Source organism: Narcine bancroftii, chromosome 8 (genome assembly GCF_036971445.1).
Source record: "Narcine bancroftii isolate sNarBan1 chromosome 8, sNarBan1.hap1, whole genome shotgun sequence".
NCBI classification, from domain to species: domain Eukaryota; kingdom Metazoa; phylum Chordata; class Chondrichthyes; order Torpediniformes; family Narcinidae; genus Narcine; species Narcine bancroftii.
In genome coordinates, this window is record NC_091476.1 from 20795843 (window position 1) to 20810903 (window position 15061).

General features: G+C 45.9%; 2 protein-coding genes across 11 annotated transcripts in view; both read right to left on the bottom strand.

Moving 5' to 3' along the window:
• tex11 (testis expressed 11) overlaps nucleotides 1-11067 on the bottom strand; it is a 150940-nt gene extending 139873 nt beyond the window's left edge. For 6 of the 10 annotated variants that reach the window (XR_011342918.1, XR_011342919.1, XM_069893075.1 and 3 more), the window contains exons 1-4: nucleotides 10913-11067; nucleotides 9021-9102; nucleotides 8275-8396; nucleotides 3482-3521 (exon numbers count right to left, since the gene is read on the bottom strand). Coding sequence is in view for 7 of the 10 variants with exons in the window: in XM_069893075.1 (XP_069749176.1) it covers nucleotides 3482-3515 (34 nt within the window). In the remaining 3 variants the exon portion in view is untranslated. Of the gene's footprint in view, nucleotides 1-3481; nucleotides 3522-8274; nucleotides 8397-9020; nucleotides 9103-9930; nucleotides 10002-10912 lie in introns of those variants that run through there. The other 4 variants (XM_069893072.1, XM_069893071.1, XM_069893070.1 and 1 more) reach the window with 4 other exon arrangements.
• Nucleotides 11068-12111: 1044 nt separating this feature from the next.
• Nucleotides 12112-15061, bottom strand: part of gcna (germ cell nuclear acidic peptidase) — a 33056-nt gene continuing 30106 nt past the window's right edge. The window contains exon 13 of the mRNA XM_069893093.1: nucleotides 12112-14096. Within this exon, the coding sequence (XP_069749194.1) occupies nucleotides 13859-14096 (238 nt within the window). The 3' untranslated portion in view covers nucleotides 12112-13858. The remainder of the gene's footprint in view (nucleotides 14097-15061) is intronic.

Here is a 15061-nt window from a genome sequence, read left to right on the forward strand (position 1 = left end):
GGTAAAGTTTATTTCTGATTAAAGGAGGGATGTCATGATAATGAATATGTATGTGATGTACCGGAAGTCACGTGGTATGAGGGAGAGATAAGAACACAAGCAGGAGAACAAAGGAAACGGGTAAATAAAGCCACTGAGAAGTTTACCTGATAAAACTTGTGTTTAATGTTTTATTAACTTCACATTTCGGGCCACAAATGTGACACGTGCAGCCATTTCGATGGAGATCCAAATGTATGGTAACAAGAACGTCAAGATCAAGCTCGGCCAGCGGACGTTCTCGTGGAGGTTCACCGTTTCGTCCCTCCGAACCTCGATCCTGGGTGTCGACTTCCTGGTCGACCCCAAGGTAGGCGACTTGTCGATGCCCGTACCTTCAATCCATTTGCCTCAATGACTCCCGCACTGAGCAGCTGCAGATGGCCATGGTCAGCGCACCCAAGGACGAGTTCCCGTCCCTCCTCAAGCCGCAGTTCTCTGCTGCCTCACCATGCCATGGGGTGTTTCATTATATCCCCACCCAAGGCCCACCTGTCCATGCCAAGGCACGCAAGCTCCTGCCGGATGAGCTCCAGATAGCGAAAGAGGAGTTCTCCCATCTGCAGGAGCTGGGGATCATTCGACGCTCCGAAAGACCTTGAGCCTTGCCGCTCCACCTGGTCCTAAAAGCTTCTGGTGACTGGCGCCCTTGTAGAAATTATCGACGGCTTAACGACGCGACAGTGCCTGACTATTAACCGATCCCTCACATTCAGGACTTTACAGCCAACCTGCATGGTGCGAGGGTGTTCTCCAAGGTTGACCTGATGCGTGGGTATCATCAAATCCTGGTGGACCCCGAGGACATCCCCAAAATGGCCATCATCACCCCCTTCGGCTTGTTAAAATTTATACAAATGCCTTTCGGGCTCAAGAACGCAGCCCAGACCTTCCAGCACCTCATGGATATGATGGGCAGGGATTTGAACTTTTTGTTAATTTATCTGGATGATATTCTTGTTGCCAGTAGAGACCAGGCACAACACAAGTCTCACCTGTGCACCCTCTTCTCCCAACTGGTCGACTTCGACATAATGATCAACCCGACCAAATGCCAGTTTGAGAAAGAGTCCATGCAGTTCCTGGGCCATACCATCACAGCCAAAGGAGCTACACCAGCTGCTACAAAGGTCGCCGCAATCAGGAGTTCCCACGCCCAGACAACTTCAAGGGGTTACAAGAGTTCGCGGGTATGGTCAACTTCTATAACTGATTTATTTCAGGTGCTGCACGCATCATGCAGACACTCTTCGGCCTCATCGCGGCTAAGGACAAGACGCTTGCCTGGACTCCAGAGGCCAGCAGGGCATTCGAAGCCATGACAGGTGCCCTCACAAATGCTACCCTGCTCGTCCACCCGCTGTCCTGCCGTCAGTGCTGTCCTGGAGCAGCAGGTTAATGATCAGTGGAAACCACTGGTATTCTTCAGCCGACTTCTTCGTCCGCCAGAGCGCAAGTATAGTGCTTTTGATCGTGAGTTGTTGGGCATCTACCTCGCTGTGCATCATTTCCGCTATTTCTTGGAGGGGAGGCCTTTCACCACTTTTACCAACCACAAACCCCTCACTCAGGCGCTCGCTATGGCTAGAGATCCCTGGTCAGCCCACCAACAGCGTTATCTGTCCTTTGTGTCGGAGTTCACCACCAACATTCGGCACAAGGCGGGGAAAGACAACGTGGTCGCCGATGTACTCTCCCGACCAGCCATTTGTTCGCTGACACCTGGCTTAGACTACAACCAGCTTGCCCGGGACCAGAAGTCCGAGGAAGAGACGCAGACCTTCAGGACTGCCATTACGAGCCTGCGGTTCCAGGACCTCCCGACTCCTCTTGGTGACGATACCATCCTGTGCGATGTCTCCATGGGCACTCGTGACCAGTGGTTCCCCAGCAGTGGTGCAGAAATGTCTTCCACCATATCCACAACCTTTCCCACTCTTCCATCAGGTCCATGGTTCGTATGGTGGCAGAACGCTTCCTCTGGCACAGGCTTCAAAAGCAGATTGCAGACTAGGCCAGGACCTGCACCCATTGCCAGCTTTCCAAGGTACACAAGCAAACCTGAGTGGCCGTGCAGGATTTTGAACACGTCCAAGAATGGTTCAGCCACATACATGTGGACATTGTCTGCCCCTTACCCATTTCTCAAGGTAACCGTTACCTTTTCACGGTGGTAGACCGCACCACTCGCTGGGCTGAGCTGATTCCGATGCCAGGTGCCTCCACAGACTCCTGCTCCCAAGCACTTTTGACCGGTTGGGTTGCCCCATTCGGCGTCCCGACCCACCTCATCAGTGACCGAGGCGCACAGTTCACCTCCGTGCTCTGGGCACAGCTCACCAACAGGGTGGAAATCGAGCTGCATCACACAACAGCCTATAAGCCACAGGCCAATGGACTGGTCGAGTGATTGCTCCGCCACCTTAAGTTGGAACTTATGGCCCACCTCACCAGCCCCGACTGGGTGGGCATCCGCTCAACACCCAAAGCCTCCTATGTCCTCAGTAACCTGTATTCCGCAGAATATGCTTTTATCAGGTGAGGCCCGTCCACAGCACCCCTTCAAAGACCGTACAGTCATCCAGCATACAGGATCCACCATCACACTGGACATCGGTGGTAAGAGGGAACTGTTTACTGTGGACAGATTAAAGCCAGCATGCCTCAACCCCAACAAGCCAATGGTCGCAGCCCAGCCCAAGAAGCAAGGCCACCGGGCAAAAAAGGACATTGGCACCGGTTCTGGGGGGGGAGGCTGTGTGGCAGCACACCATTAGGCAGACGAACTGGCCTCACATGTCACGCATGCGGCGGGGCAGCCGGCCAAAATGGCGCCGTCGCAGGTTTCTTCCCGACCTTGGTACCAGGTTTAGAAGCCCTGGCAGCGTCAGGGCCCATGGCACAGTTCTCAGCCAGGTCCAGGCTGGGAGCATAAGACTAAATCAGTTTTGCTCACTGAACTCAATCCGCTTCACTGTGGAGTTATTCAGTAAGCAGAGTAGCCGTCGCAACAAGGCAGTATTTTGGATACATTCAAGCATATATAATGGGAAGATGTCCAGAGAACCTTTAAAATGATCAAGACTCAAGGTGTCAAAATATAAGATGAATGTCAACAGCACATCAAACACAAATTATAATGCATCAAAAACGCAGTTCCCGAGGCCTAACTAAATAGGCTGAAACCTGTGAAGCAAATCAATGCCCACTGTAAAGCAAATAAAAACAGAGCATTTGTTTTATAAATTGAGCGAGAAACCATTTTTAGAACTTGTACAAAAGAACCAACCCATTGATTAACCAAAGTAATTAAAGGAACAGTTGTTCCATATTATCCACCTTTCATTACAAATCATTATGCTCAGATACCACTCACATGATACAGATAGATGAAAATAAAAGGAGGCCTGAAACAAAAAAATACAAACATTAAATATTTTACCTTTTATCTCTGTGAAAATTAACTTTATATCCATTCCTTTCTGAGAAGAAAAATATATTATTTACAATGCAAAACAAGCATCATGTTAATTGGCAATTTTAGAGACAATTCAATAAATTTAAAAAGAAAACACACATCATTTTTAATTAGGGTAAGTACATCAGTCAGTTTGACCAGTTTCATCTTTTGTGGATATCAGGCACAAGTAAGAAATAAGAAACAATGCCGCAGAAACTCAGCAAGTCAGTCAAGGGAATAGTTGCATCAACTGAACATGTTAACTGCATCCTTGAATCCACAAATGCTGCTAACCTGCTGGATTCCTCCAACAATGCAATTTCACCACCTGTAATCTCTTGTCCTCATCTTCTTTTTCTTTCTTTGGCTTGGCTTCGCGGACGAAGATTTATGGAGGGGTAAATGTCCACGTCAGCTGCAGGCTCGTTTGTGGCTGACAAGTCCGATGCGGAACAGGCAGACACGGTTGCAGCGGTTGCAAGGGAAAATTGTTTGGTTGGGATTGGGTGTTGAGTTTTTCCTCCTTTGTCTTTTGTCAGTGAGGTGGGCTCTGCGGTCTTCTTCAAAGGAGGTTGCTGCCCTCCAAACTGTGAGGCTCCAAGATGCACGGTTTAAGGCGATATCAGCCCACTGGCGGTGGTCAATGTGGCAGGCACAAAGAGATTTCTTTAGGCAGTCCTTGTACCTCTTCTTTGGTGCACCTCTGTCACGGTGGCCAGTGGAGAGCTCGCCATATAACATGATCTTGGGAAGGCGATGGTCCTCCATTCTGGAGACGTGACCTACCCAGCGCAGCTGGATCTTCAGCAACGTGGATTCGATGCTGTTGGCCTCTGCCATCCCGAGTACTTCGATGTTAGGGATGAAGTCACTCCAATGAATGTTGAGGATGGAGCGGAGACAACGCTGGTGGAAGCATTCTAGGAGCCGTAGGTGATGCCGGTAGAGGACCCATGATTCGGAGCCGAACAGGAGTGTGGGTATGACAACGGCTCTGTATACGCTAATTTTTGTGAGGTTTTTCAGTTGGTTGTTTTTCCAGACTCTTTTGTGTAGTCTTCCAAAGGCGCTATTTGCCTTGGCGAGTCTGTTGTCTATCTCGTTGTCGATCCTTGCATCAGATGAAATGGTGCAGCCGAGATAGGTAAACTGGTTGACCATTTTGAGTTTTGTGTGCCCGATGGAGATGTGGGGGGGCTGGCTGATGGAGGACCTCAGTTTTCTTCAGGCTGACTTCCAGGCCAAACATTTTGGCAGTTTCCTCAAAACAGGACGTCAAGCGCTGAATAGCTGGCTCTGAATGGGCAACTAAAGCGGCATCGTCTGCAAAGAGTAGTTCACGGACAAGTTGCTCTTGTGTCTTGGTGTGAGCTTGCAGGCACCTCAGATTGAAGAGACTGCCATCCGTGTGGTACCGGATGTAAACAGCGTCTTCATTGTTGAGGTCTTTCATGGCTTGGTTCAGAATCATGCTGAAGAAGATTGAAAAGAGGGTTGGTGCGAGAACGCAGCCTTGCTTCACGCCATTGTTAATGGAGAAGGGTTCAGAGAGCTCATTGTTGTATCTGACCCGACCTTGTTGGTTTTCGTGCAGTGGGATAACCATGTTGAGGAACTTTGGGGGGCATCCGAGGCGTTCTAGTATTTGCCAAAGCCCTTTCCTGCTCACGGTGTCGAAGGCTTTGGTGAGGTCAACAAAGGTGATGTAGTGTCCTTTGTTTTGTTCTCTGCACTTTTCTTGGAGCTGTCTGAGGGCAAAGACCATGTCAGTAGTTCCTCTGTTTGCGCGAAAGCCGCACTGCGATTCTGGGAGAACATTCTCGTCGACACTCGGTATTATTCTAATTAGGAGAATCCTAGCGAAGATTTTGCCTGCAATGGAGAGCAGCGTGATTCCCCTGTAGTTTGAGCAGTCTGATTTCTCGCCTTTGTTTTTGTACAGGGTGATGATGATGGCATCACGAAGGTCCTGAGGCAGCTTTCCTTGGTCCCAGCAGAGCTTGAAAAACTCATGCAATTTGGCATGCAGAGTTTTGCTGCCAGCCTTCCAGACCTCAGGGGGGGATTCCATCCATACCTGCTGCTTTGCCACTTTTCAGTTGTTCAATTGCCTTATATGTCTCTTCCCAGGTGAGGACCTCATCCAGCTCTAGTCTTAGGGGCTGTTGAGGGAGCTGGAGCAGGGCGGATTCTTGGACTGAGCGGTTGGCACTGAAAAGAGATCGGAAGTGTTCTGACCATCGGTTGAGGATGGAGATCTTGTCGCTGAGGACTTTGCCAACTGAGCTGCGCAGCGGGCTTTGGACTTGGGGTGAGGGGCCGTACACAGCCTTGTAAAAACCTCTGAAGTCGCCAACGTCCGCACTGAGCTGGGTTCGTTTGGCGAGGCTAGTCCACCACTCATTTTGGATCTCCCGGAGTTTGCGCTGAAGATGGCTGCATGCGCGACGAAAGGCTTGTTTCTTCTCTGGCCAGGACGGCTTTGTAAGGTGAGCCTGGTGGGCAGCTCGCTTCTTTGCCAGCAGCTCCTGGATTTCCTGGCTGTTTTCGTCAAATCAGTCCTTGTTTTTCCTGGAGGAGAAGCCAGTACCTCTTCAGTGGATTGCAGTATGGTAGTCTTCAGCTGATCCCAAAGGGTTTCATGGGACGAGTCCGTGAGGCGGATTACATCCTCGAGCTTTGCTTTGAGGTTTGCCTGGAAGTTTCCTCTTACTTCGTCTGACTGCAGGTTTCCAACATTGAACCTCTTTCTGGGGGCCTTTACCGTTCTTGGACTTTGGCTTGAAGTGAAGGTTGAGCTTGCAGCGAACCAGCCATTGGTCAGTGTGGCATTCCGCGCTGGGCATGACCCTGGTGTGGAGCACATCTCGTTTGTCTCCTTCTCGCACCAGGACGTAGTCCAGGAGGTGCCAGTGTTTGGATCGGGGATGCATCCAGGTAGTCTTCAGGCTGTCCCTCTGCTGAAAAAGGGTGTTTGTAATGACAAGCCGCTGTTCTGCACAGAGCTCCAACAGGAGGCGCCCATTGTCGTTGCACTTGCCGACACCGTGCTTGCCCAGGATTCCTGGCCAGGTTTCTGAGTCTTTGCCGACGCGAGCGTTGAAGTCGCTCATAAGTTATCATGAAATAAACAAAAAAAAAACATGATTGTTTCAGGAACCAATGGATGAGAAGAATCGGCGCTTTTTCAAGTAGATTTCTTTCACCACTTTGACTGCCAATTAAAAACAGAAAATGCTGCAAACACTTTGACAGCATCAGCGCAAAAAAAAGTCAATATTTCAAGTGGAAGAGCTGAAAAACAAACAAATCAGTTTGAGATAGGCAGTGAAGAAGTATATCCAAGATTAAAAGAGCTGGACTAACTGGAAAAGTAGGCCAAGGAATGGCAGATGGGATTTAACGGACATAAATGTAACATGACAGGTTTTGGGAATTTACAGTAGATAGCATAGCCCTGGGGAGTGTTGTAGAACAGAGAGACCTAGAAGTACAAGAATGTAATTCTCTGAAAGTGGTAACACAAGTGGTGAAGAAGGCTTACCTTGAGTACAAGAGTTAGGACATCATGTTACAACTGTACATTGGTCAGACTGCATTTGGAGTACTGTGTAGAGTTCAGGTCATCTTACTAGAGGAAGAATGTCAAGAAGCTGAAAAGGATTTAGAAGGATGTTATTGGGACTAGTTGACATATTGTAAGGAGAGACTAGATAGACTGGAGCCTTTTTCTCTGGATTATAGGACCTGAGGGGTGAGCTAACAGGAAATAAAATCATAAGGGGCATAGAAAGTTAAGATTCAAGATTCCTTTATTGCAATGTAATAGTATAGAACATGTAATATTACACAAAATTGCCTTTTGTCAAACAAAGAGTCATCATTGGTATCCCTTGGTGCCGTTCTAGTCCAAGGAAGAGGAGTCTCTTCAGAGACACTGTGTCCGTGGATTCACCCCCAGCATTCACACAATCTCTGTAGCTGGGGACTCCTGTTCGATTCGTTGACAACCCCAACTCCTGATCCAAAGCTCCATCATGATCAGGAAGCCTTCAATGCCAAAGACCCTTCACAAGCCTTTCTTTCCCCCAGCACCCTCTCGAATCCCAGTTCTGATACCTGGTTCCCATGAGCCAGTCTGCAGCCTGTCCCCTGATCGCAAATCGCTTGGAGTCTGCGTGGACCTCTCGGTGGTCTGCTGCTGTGGTCACTGTTCTATTGGGTCACCTCCTCTGCTTCTCCTTCTCAACAGAGGCATTCTCCTTATTTCTGTTGTTTGCTGCTTCCCAGAGTCTGCAATCCCTCGTGGCTGCTTTCATCTTCGGACCAGGCCCATAGTTGCAGAATTTTAATTAAAAAAAAACACCGTTGGCTCCTCTAACAGAGCCACCAGCATTAGGACCAAGTGGTTGTACCCTTCGGTGTAGCGCTGAGTCTCAGCTCTCTCAGGACCACTCCAGCGGCAGCACTATTGTAATTCCGGCAGTGCCATCGTTTTGCCAGTCTTTTCCCCAGTATAGGATACAGAGATATCCTACTATCCGAGAGTAAAGTATTCCTATGAAACCTTTCTTAAGCCAAAATGGTGTAAAGCAAAGAAGCAATTACTATTAATTTATATGGGAAAAAATTTTGAGTACCCACACCCACAAAATAACCCACCAAATAATACACAAAACCTAAAATAACACTATCATATAGTAGAATCAGGAATGATATAAATACATACCCTATGTAAAGTAGAAATAATGTATGTACAGTGTAGTTTCGCTTACCAGAATCAGGAAGACAGCAAGTTCTGACAGCCCTGTCGGGTGCTCTGAGACTGCCCCACCGATCACCCGATCAGCTGTTCACCGACAGCCCCGTCAGCCACTTTTTTGTAACAGCGAAAATCCTTTAGTATAAGTGAACAAATTTCTTCATAAAAGCGAATTTGCATAAAACGAGTACAGGTGCCTAACCTTTTATTCAAAATCATTGAGACCAGACACCTGCCATTGTTTGGAATCTTCTGGATTTTGGAATCATTTTAATTTTGGTCCCTTTCAGCAAATGCCTCGCACCTAGGCCCATTGTCCACCCCCTCTACCCCCTCCCCCCCTCACTCGTGGGGGTGGTAGAGCCGATTGCCAGCAGCTTTTAGGCATCCACCAGCTCAAGGGCCAGCTCAAGGGCACAGCCCGGCAGCATAGTGCCATCCATCACTAACCACCCCCATCTAACTCCCGACACGGCAACATGGGTGCAGTGCTGCCAAGGCTGGACTTATGGAGTGCCGCACCAGATCACGATGCCAGCAAAAGAGCAGTTCCAGCTGTGTGGGAGATTATGAGCAAGGAAGAAGGCCATTACTCCTGCATTGAGCCAACGAGCTCCTGCTTCTCTCCCACAGGGTGCTGGGGGCCGAGAGTCACCTTTCCACCAAAGGTAAAAGAGGGCGCCCATAGGAGAAAGGGATGGGGGGGGGGGGTCCCCTCTGAAAATGGAGAATTTATTACAAGAAATTAACATTACTTACGTGTAATGTCATCTACCGAAAAATTTGCTGGTTTTTGGACGTTGCCGGTTTACGAAATTCCAGATAAAGGGTTACCTGTTATCTAAAACCAAAGGATATGGATTTAAGTTAGGGAAAAGATTGAAAAGGGACCTGAGGGCAACTTTTTCCAGATACATGGTAATGGGTATATGGAACAAGGTGATGGAAGAAGCAGTTGATGCAGATGCAATGACAACATTGAAAAGACATTTAGACAAATTCAAAATTTAGAGGAAAAGTGTAGAAGGATATGGGTCAAATGCAGGCAACTTGGTAGGCAAAGCTGAGTTCGTTTTCTTTGCTGTTTCATTATGACTAAGTTAATTTAAGTCACCAAAAAGATGTTGAAGCAGTCAATGGGACATGGGTAACATTTCTGATTTGGTATTATTGTGTTGGTTAGTCAATTAAGTTACATTTTACTTCTGTGTTCACTGAAAGCCCATCAACATTTCAAACATTTTCCTTTTATTTCCATCATTAAAAAAAACAGTATTTTAAACTCCTCTTTCAGCAGACAGAGCAAAGGTGTTCAATGAAGCAACGTCCAGTGTTGCTTCACTCCTGAATCCCAGGTGTGAATGCCTCCTATAACTCACCTATCACCCCCTCAGCCTCTCAAATGATCCAGAGTTTATCCAGCTCTCTGACGTCGACCATAAATAACTACAGCAAGATGGGCTTCTCACGGGTGAGGTCACCAGCAATGCATTTCCTGCACCCTACAGAGCCAACCACTACCCTGGCTGCAATTCCCACTCTCAATGCAATAAAAGAGAGGGGCCCTGGATCACCTTTGCCTATGCTCACACTCTACTTCCGAAACAAAGCCTCAACGCTCCTCACTCTGCGTTCCTTCTCAGGACTGCTGCACTAAAAAAAAACTTACCTGTTGCTTTCTGACTGAAGCCTTTTTCTCCTTGAGGGATACTTTCACCCCCTCAGTCTCTTCACGTCCAAATCCCTGAGCCAGACTCAGCTCCCCACTCTTAACAATGGCCCATCTGTATGACAGCTGCGCCACTTAGTAAATAATTAGCCAATCACCAATGAACTAAATTGCCTTTTTTTTGGATTAAACCCACACTCACCTCTTTTTCAAAATTCTGGTCCCAAGATGGACTAGGACCCCCAGTCTTGGACAGGATAGACCCAGATTGCCCCTGAGATGTCCAGACGAGGCAAATAAGGGGGTTCTCTATCCAGGGGTGGGGGTAGGGGGGTGGGGGTAGGGGGGTGGGGGTAGGGGGGTGGGGGTAGGGGGGTGGGGGTAGGGGGGTGGGGGTAGGGGGGTGGGGGTAGGGGGGTGGGGGTAGGGGGGTGGGGGTAGGGGGGTGGGGGTAGGGGGGTGGGGGTAGGGGGGTGGGGGTAGGGGGGTGGGGGTAGGGGGGTGGGGGTAGGGGGGTGGGGGTAGGGGGGTGGGGGTAGGGGGGTGGGGGTAGGGGGGTGGGGGTAGGGGAGTGGGGGTAGGGGGTGGGGGTAGGGGGGTGGGGGTAGGGGGGTGGGGGTAGGGGGGTGGGGGTAGGGGAGTGGGGGTAGGGGGTGGGGGTAGGGGGGTGGGGGTAGGGGGGTGGGGGTAGGGGAGTGGGGGTAGGGGAGTGGGGGTAGGGGGTGAAATTCTCTTCACCAAGTAAATCTTAACCCAGGATATCAATCAATGGTGGCTACAGTATTTTAGGATATGAGGGTAATTAATAGGTGGGTGAATGGGGGGGGGGGGGGGGGTCAAGGAGCAGAGTGATGCTGAGATAAAAGGTACAAGGAACAGAATGACCCAGTTCTCCTTTAATTACGCCCTTTAAAACACGGCTCGAGCTCTCTGGTTCTCTCGTCCAATATTTAAAGGAGATGCCGAAAGTTCTGAATTTCACCTTAGCCGAAGTGCTCCAACGTGTGGCCACTGAAAGGTTCGATGAGACTGAAGAAGCTACTTGGCATGAAAAGCCAAATGTCTCTGAAGGAGAGTAAATTCGATCCGAACCGTTGGCCCGAGGTCCCGCCCACCGGGCTCCGGGGCTCCTCTCCAGCCGGGACGAACGCGCACGCGCGCCTTAGAGCGCGGAACCCGCCGTTCTCGCGCTCACCTGCTGCCGCGCTTCAAGGATCGCAACCCCCCCCCCCCCCCCCCCCCTCACGTGAAGAAGCCGGCACGCATTTGGGTTAAATCGTGCATTTTTATGACCGCCAGTGTTGGTGGGTTTCTCTGCGTGGTACAAACGGCGAGCCGCCGACACATGGTAAATGCATAAGCAAGACGGGTTGCAAATTTGACTCCCCCTCCCCCCCCCCACCCAAAAGCCCCAGCAAAACACCTGTTGATCGAAAAACTTGACAGCCAGGATCTCTGGCATGACTTCAAATTGCCTATGGTGCTGACTGGAACATGTGCACTAGTTCCTCCTCTTTCCACCAGCACACACACAAAACATTCTCTCCCTTTGACTGGTTGTCATGGTCCTCCTTGCACACATGGATTTTTACTGTAATAGCTCCAATGTGTTGTACTTCAAGATGCTACCATCTAACCTTGGCTGTATTCTACCATTCTAACTGCATTTTAGCTCCCGATGACAAATATTTTATAACCAAATAGAGTTAGTTCAAATTTTATGAAACGCCTCCTTTTTTTGACAGTATTTATAGTCTTAAAATGTGCCACCCATTGAGATTTCTTCCCCCACTGTTATTTTTCCACCAAACTGTCACCCACTAATTTCCAAATTTTACTCTCGGCTTTCTTGATTTTACTATCCATAAAAATTTCTAAAACTAAGATCAATGTTCTTTGTTGAACAACAGCAGTCGGGCAAACATTTCCCATCTAAAGCATAACAATATCTTTTATTCCAGTTTAATTTTGGAAAATTGAAATCAATATTTACTCTTTTAGATGTTGAATACCTGCATTTTTTAGCTTTATGCAAATCTCCATAGTCTGGTGGTCTATAAAATAGTATTTAAGTTTGAAACAATTCTGTTGACATTAATCTCAACAACAAATAAAGCTCGTGTTCATTTTGATGTCATTAACAAACCAATTTTTAGATGAATGGCACTAAAGAAAACAGAATTCTCAGTAGACAAACTTTATTTAACACAACTAGGCAGCATATTACAAAGCTTTCAATAAAAATGCAATTAGCATGGATGAAATATCATTCATTAGTATTTTTTCAAACCTAATCTAGTTACCAGCCGAGCCACTCACAAGTCAAAAGTACTCCTTCGTTTTTTTTATCCTTTCAACTGACCGAATGTCACTTTTTGCTTCATATTTTATTTACTTGATCCAGTGCAGTTGAGCAAAGAAATAAACAAACTGTGACAGCTCAAGAATACTCACATAGTAATATCTGCAGGAAAATGAAGTTCTCTACAATACACCAATTCAAGCCATGGGTTCACAAATCCAACTTCTGCAACATTTTCTAAACTGATTTTCACTTGCTCATTTCAGGTGGGTTCACCCAGAAATTATTACAATTTTGATCATAAATAATCAGTTTGATCTCAATATTTGTAAACACTTAAAGACATTACATTTTTTAACAGAAACGTACTATCGTTTCAAATGCTTTAATTTTACTCCACAACTGCTATTTATACTGAACTAACATAACTGGTCAGATTGCTGTTGTTGTATAAAGTGCCAAAAGGGGACACTTTCATCAAATGTTAATACCTTGGAAGCTGCTATCCATGCACCAGTCTTAAAAGAAGCTGTGAATTACATTGTACAGGAACAAGATTAAAAGTTTGCTTTCACAGGGGTAAAATTTAATATTTTGTACCATTTACAGAAGATTTATTAAAGACAAATAATCAGCAGGTGTCATGTTTGCAGAACTAAAAGAAAAATACAAATTTGGTTCAGTATAACATAAGTAATGGATAAATCATAGTGCATTACTCTGCACCAAATTACTGCTATTTGCCAAAGCAGGAACAGGGATTGCAGTTTTTGGGTACTGATTTATAAATATACTTCACTTTTGTGCATTTTATTATATATATATTTTTTAAAAAGCCCTTTCACAATCTCCAATTAACCTGGCCAGGCAAGATGAATAACAACTCCCAGGACAGTAAAATCCTCAAAAAAAGTACAAGAACTTTTTAAAGCAAATATAGGACACACAAATGTAAAATTAGGTATTCAAGTGTTTGGGAGGGGGGCAGTTTTGATAAAGATAAACATGATCAGCACTAGGAACCAATAGCTTACCCACAATATTCTCCTTTTCATCATCCATTGGTGCAGGGAAAGTGCCTTTGTCACATCAAATAAATATTCTTACATTCAAGATTTGTGCCTACAGAAACACCAATTTATGCAGAATTACAACAACATTTGCAGTGGCCAGAATCAAGTCATTTTCGAGTGGATTCTTAACACAGCAGAAAGAGACTACTTTCACCAGTTCATTTAGAACTGCTTGATACCAGAACAAAAGCTGTGAGGTGTCTTCAATTTATACCAGAAAAGAGGCACTCAAGTAACCTTTATTCACAGATTTACGAATTATCCATCCCTTGGCTGTCACATTAACAATAATGCAAAATATCTGAAATTCATTCTCATCATCTAATAAAATTCAATTGGACTTTGTAGTGAATTTCAAGGACATTGCATTAGAGATGAAATCCTTAGTATTTCTAATTAGAACATTGTCTCCATAGACGGGAAAAATAATACCCAATAAAAAGATGGATTAGAATAAAGCAACGTAACTTCTAGATTTCTAATTATTGTGTTAGGAAAAAACCTTCAACAAAAAGATGGCATGTTACTTAATTTACGAAGGAGGTCTCAGAACTCATATCTGTGCCTTTTTACCAAAGTCTACACTTAATTTCTGCATAACCTCAGCATGTTTAAGTCCTTTATTTTCCTTCTTGGTTGAACTATAGTTTTCTTTCACAAACTGAGCAAATGGTGCAAGCTGCCTTTTTGCAGGCGTGCTGTACTTCATAGAATTCAACAACTCCAGAGGTCCCAAACAAATGGCGCAAACAACTCGCTGGGTGTCCAGTGACTTAGAGTGTCGTCCAATCCTGCAAAGAAATTCAAAGGTAATTACGTGGCACAAATAGCAATGGTTCTCATTTGCAACATTTACTCAGTCACACAGCTGTACAGCACAGAAACAGGCTCTTTGACCCACCACATTAATGCCAAACCCTTTGCCCTGTCTCTTGGCCACATCAGGTCAGTATTTTTCTATGCATCACTTATTTAAGTGTCTATCCAAATGACATACCTAGCAATCATATCCACCTCCAAGTCGAACATGAAGTTTTGTACATCAAACACTTAAAAATCTTTCCTGTCAAATTCACTTCAAAATTCATAAATCTCACCTTAAACCAATGCCTTCATGCTTTTGGCACCCTTCTACCTATTTTATCCATGCCTCAATTTTATACATACAAGAAAAGCGTAAAACATACTTCAAGTATGATCCAAGAAGTTTCTTGTCACTTTTAAATGCCAGGGTGTTTTTATATAACTATCTCATGTATGTAGGATGACAATACACACAATATATGGTCTGACAAGATAGATAAAGATACACACACTATCGAATTAGTCAGGTATCCTTTCCATTACAATTTTTAATTACCTTTCTGAATATTTGGATCTGAAGAACTCTGACTTTCATACAAAGATTCTTAAAGATGGCAACATTGGTAAATAATGTGGTGAAGGAGAAGTATTGGATATTGGTCTTCAATAGGCCGGACACTGAAAGCAAGACCAGAGAGATCATGCTCCAACTTTATAAAATAATCAGTCTGCAGTGTGGTCACTAAACTATTTGAAACATTGACAGTGGCAGAGAGGGTGCAAAGGATAGTCAAAAAAATATTATCTGGGATGGAGCGCTTCAGCTACTGGAGAAACCAGATCTGCTTTCCTTGAAGCAGAAGAGCTTCAGATCAAGGTGTACAAAGTTATGAGGGTTTTAGCTAGAGTAGACTGCAGGAAACTTTTCCCCCATACTAATTGTTAAAACTAG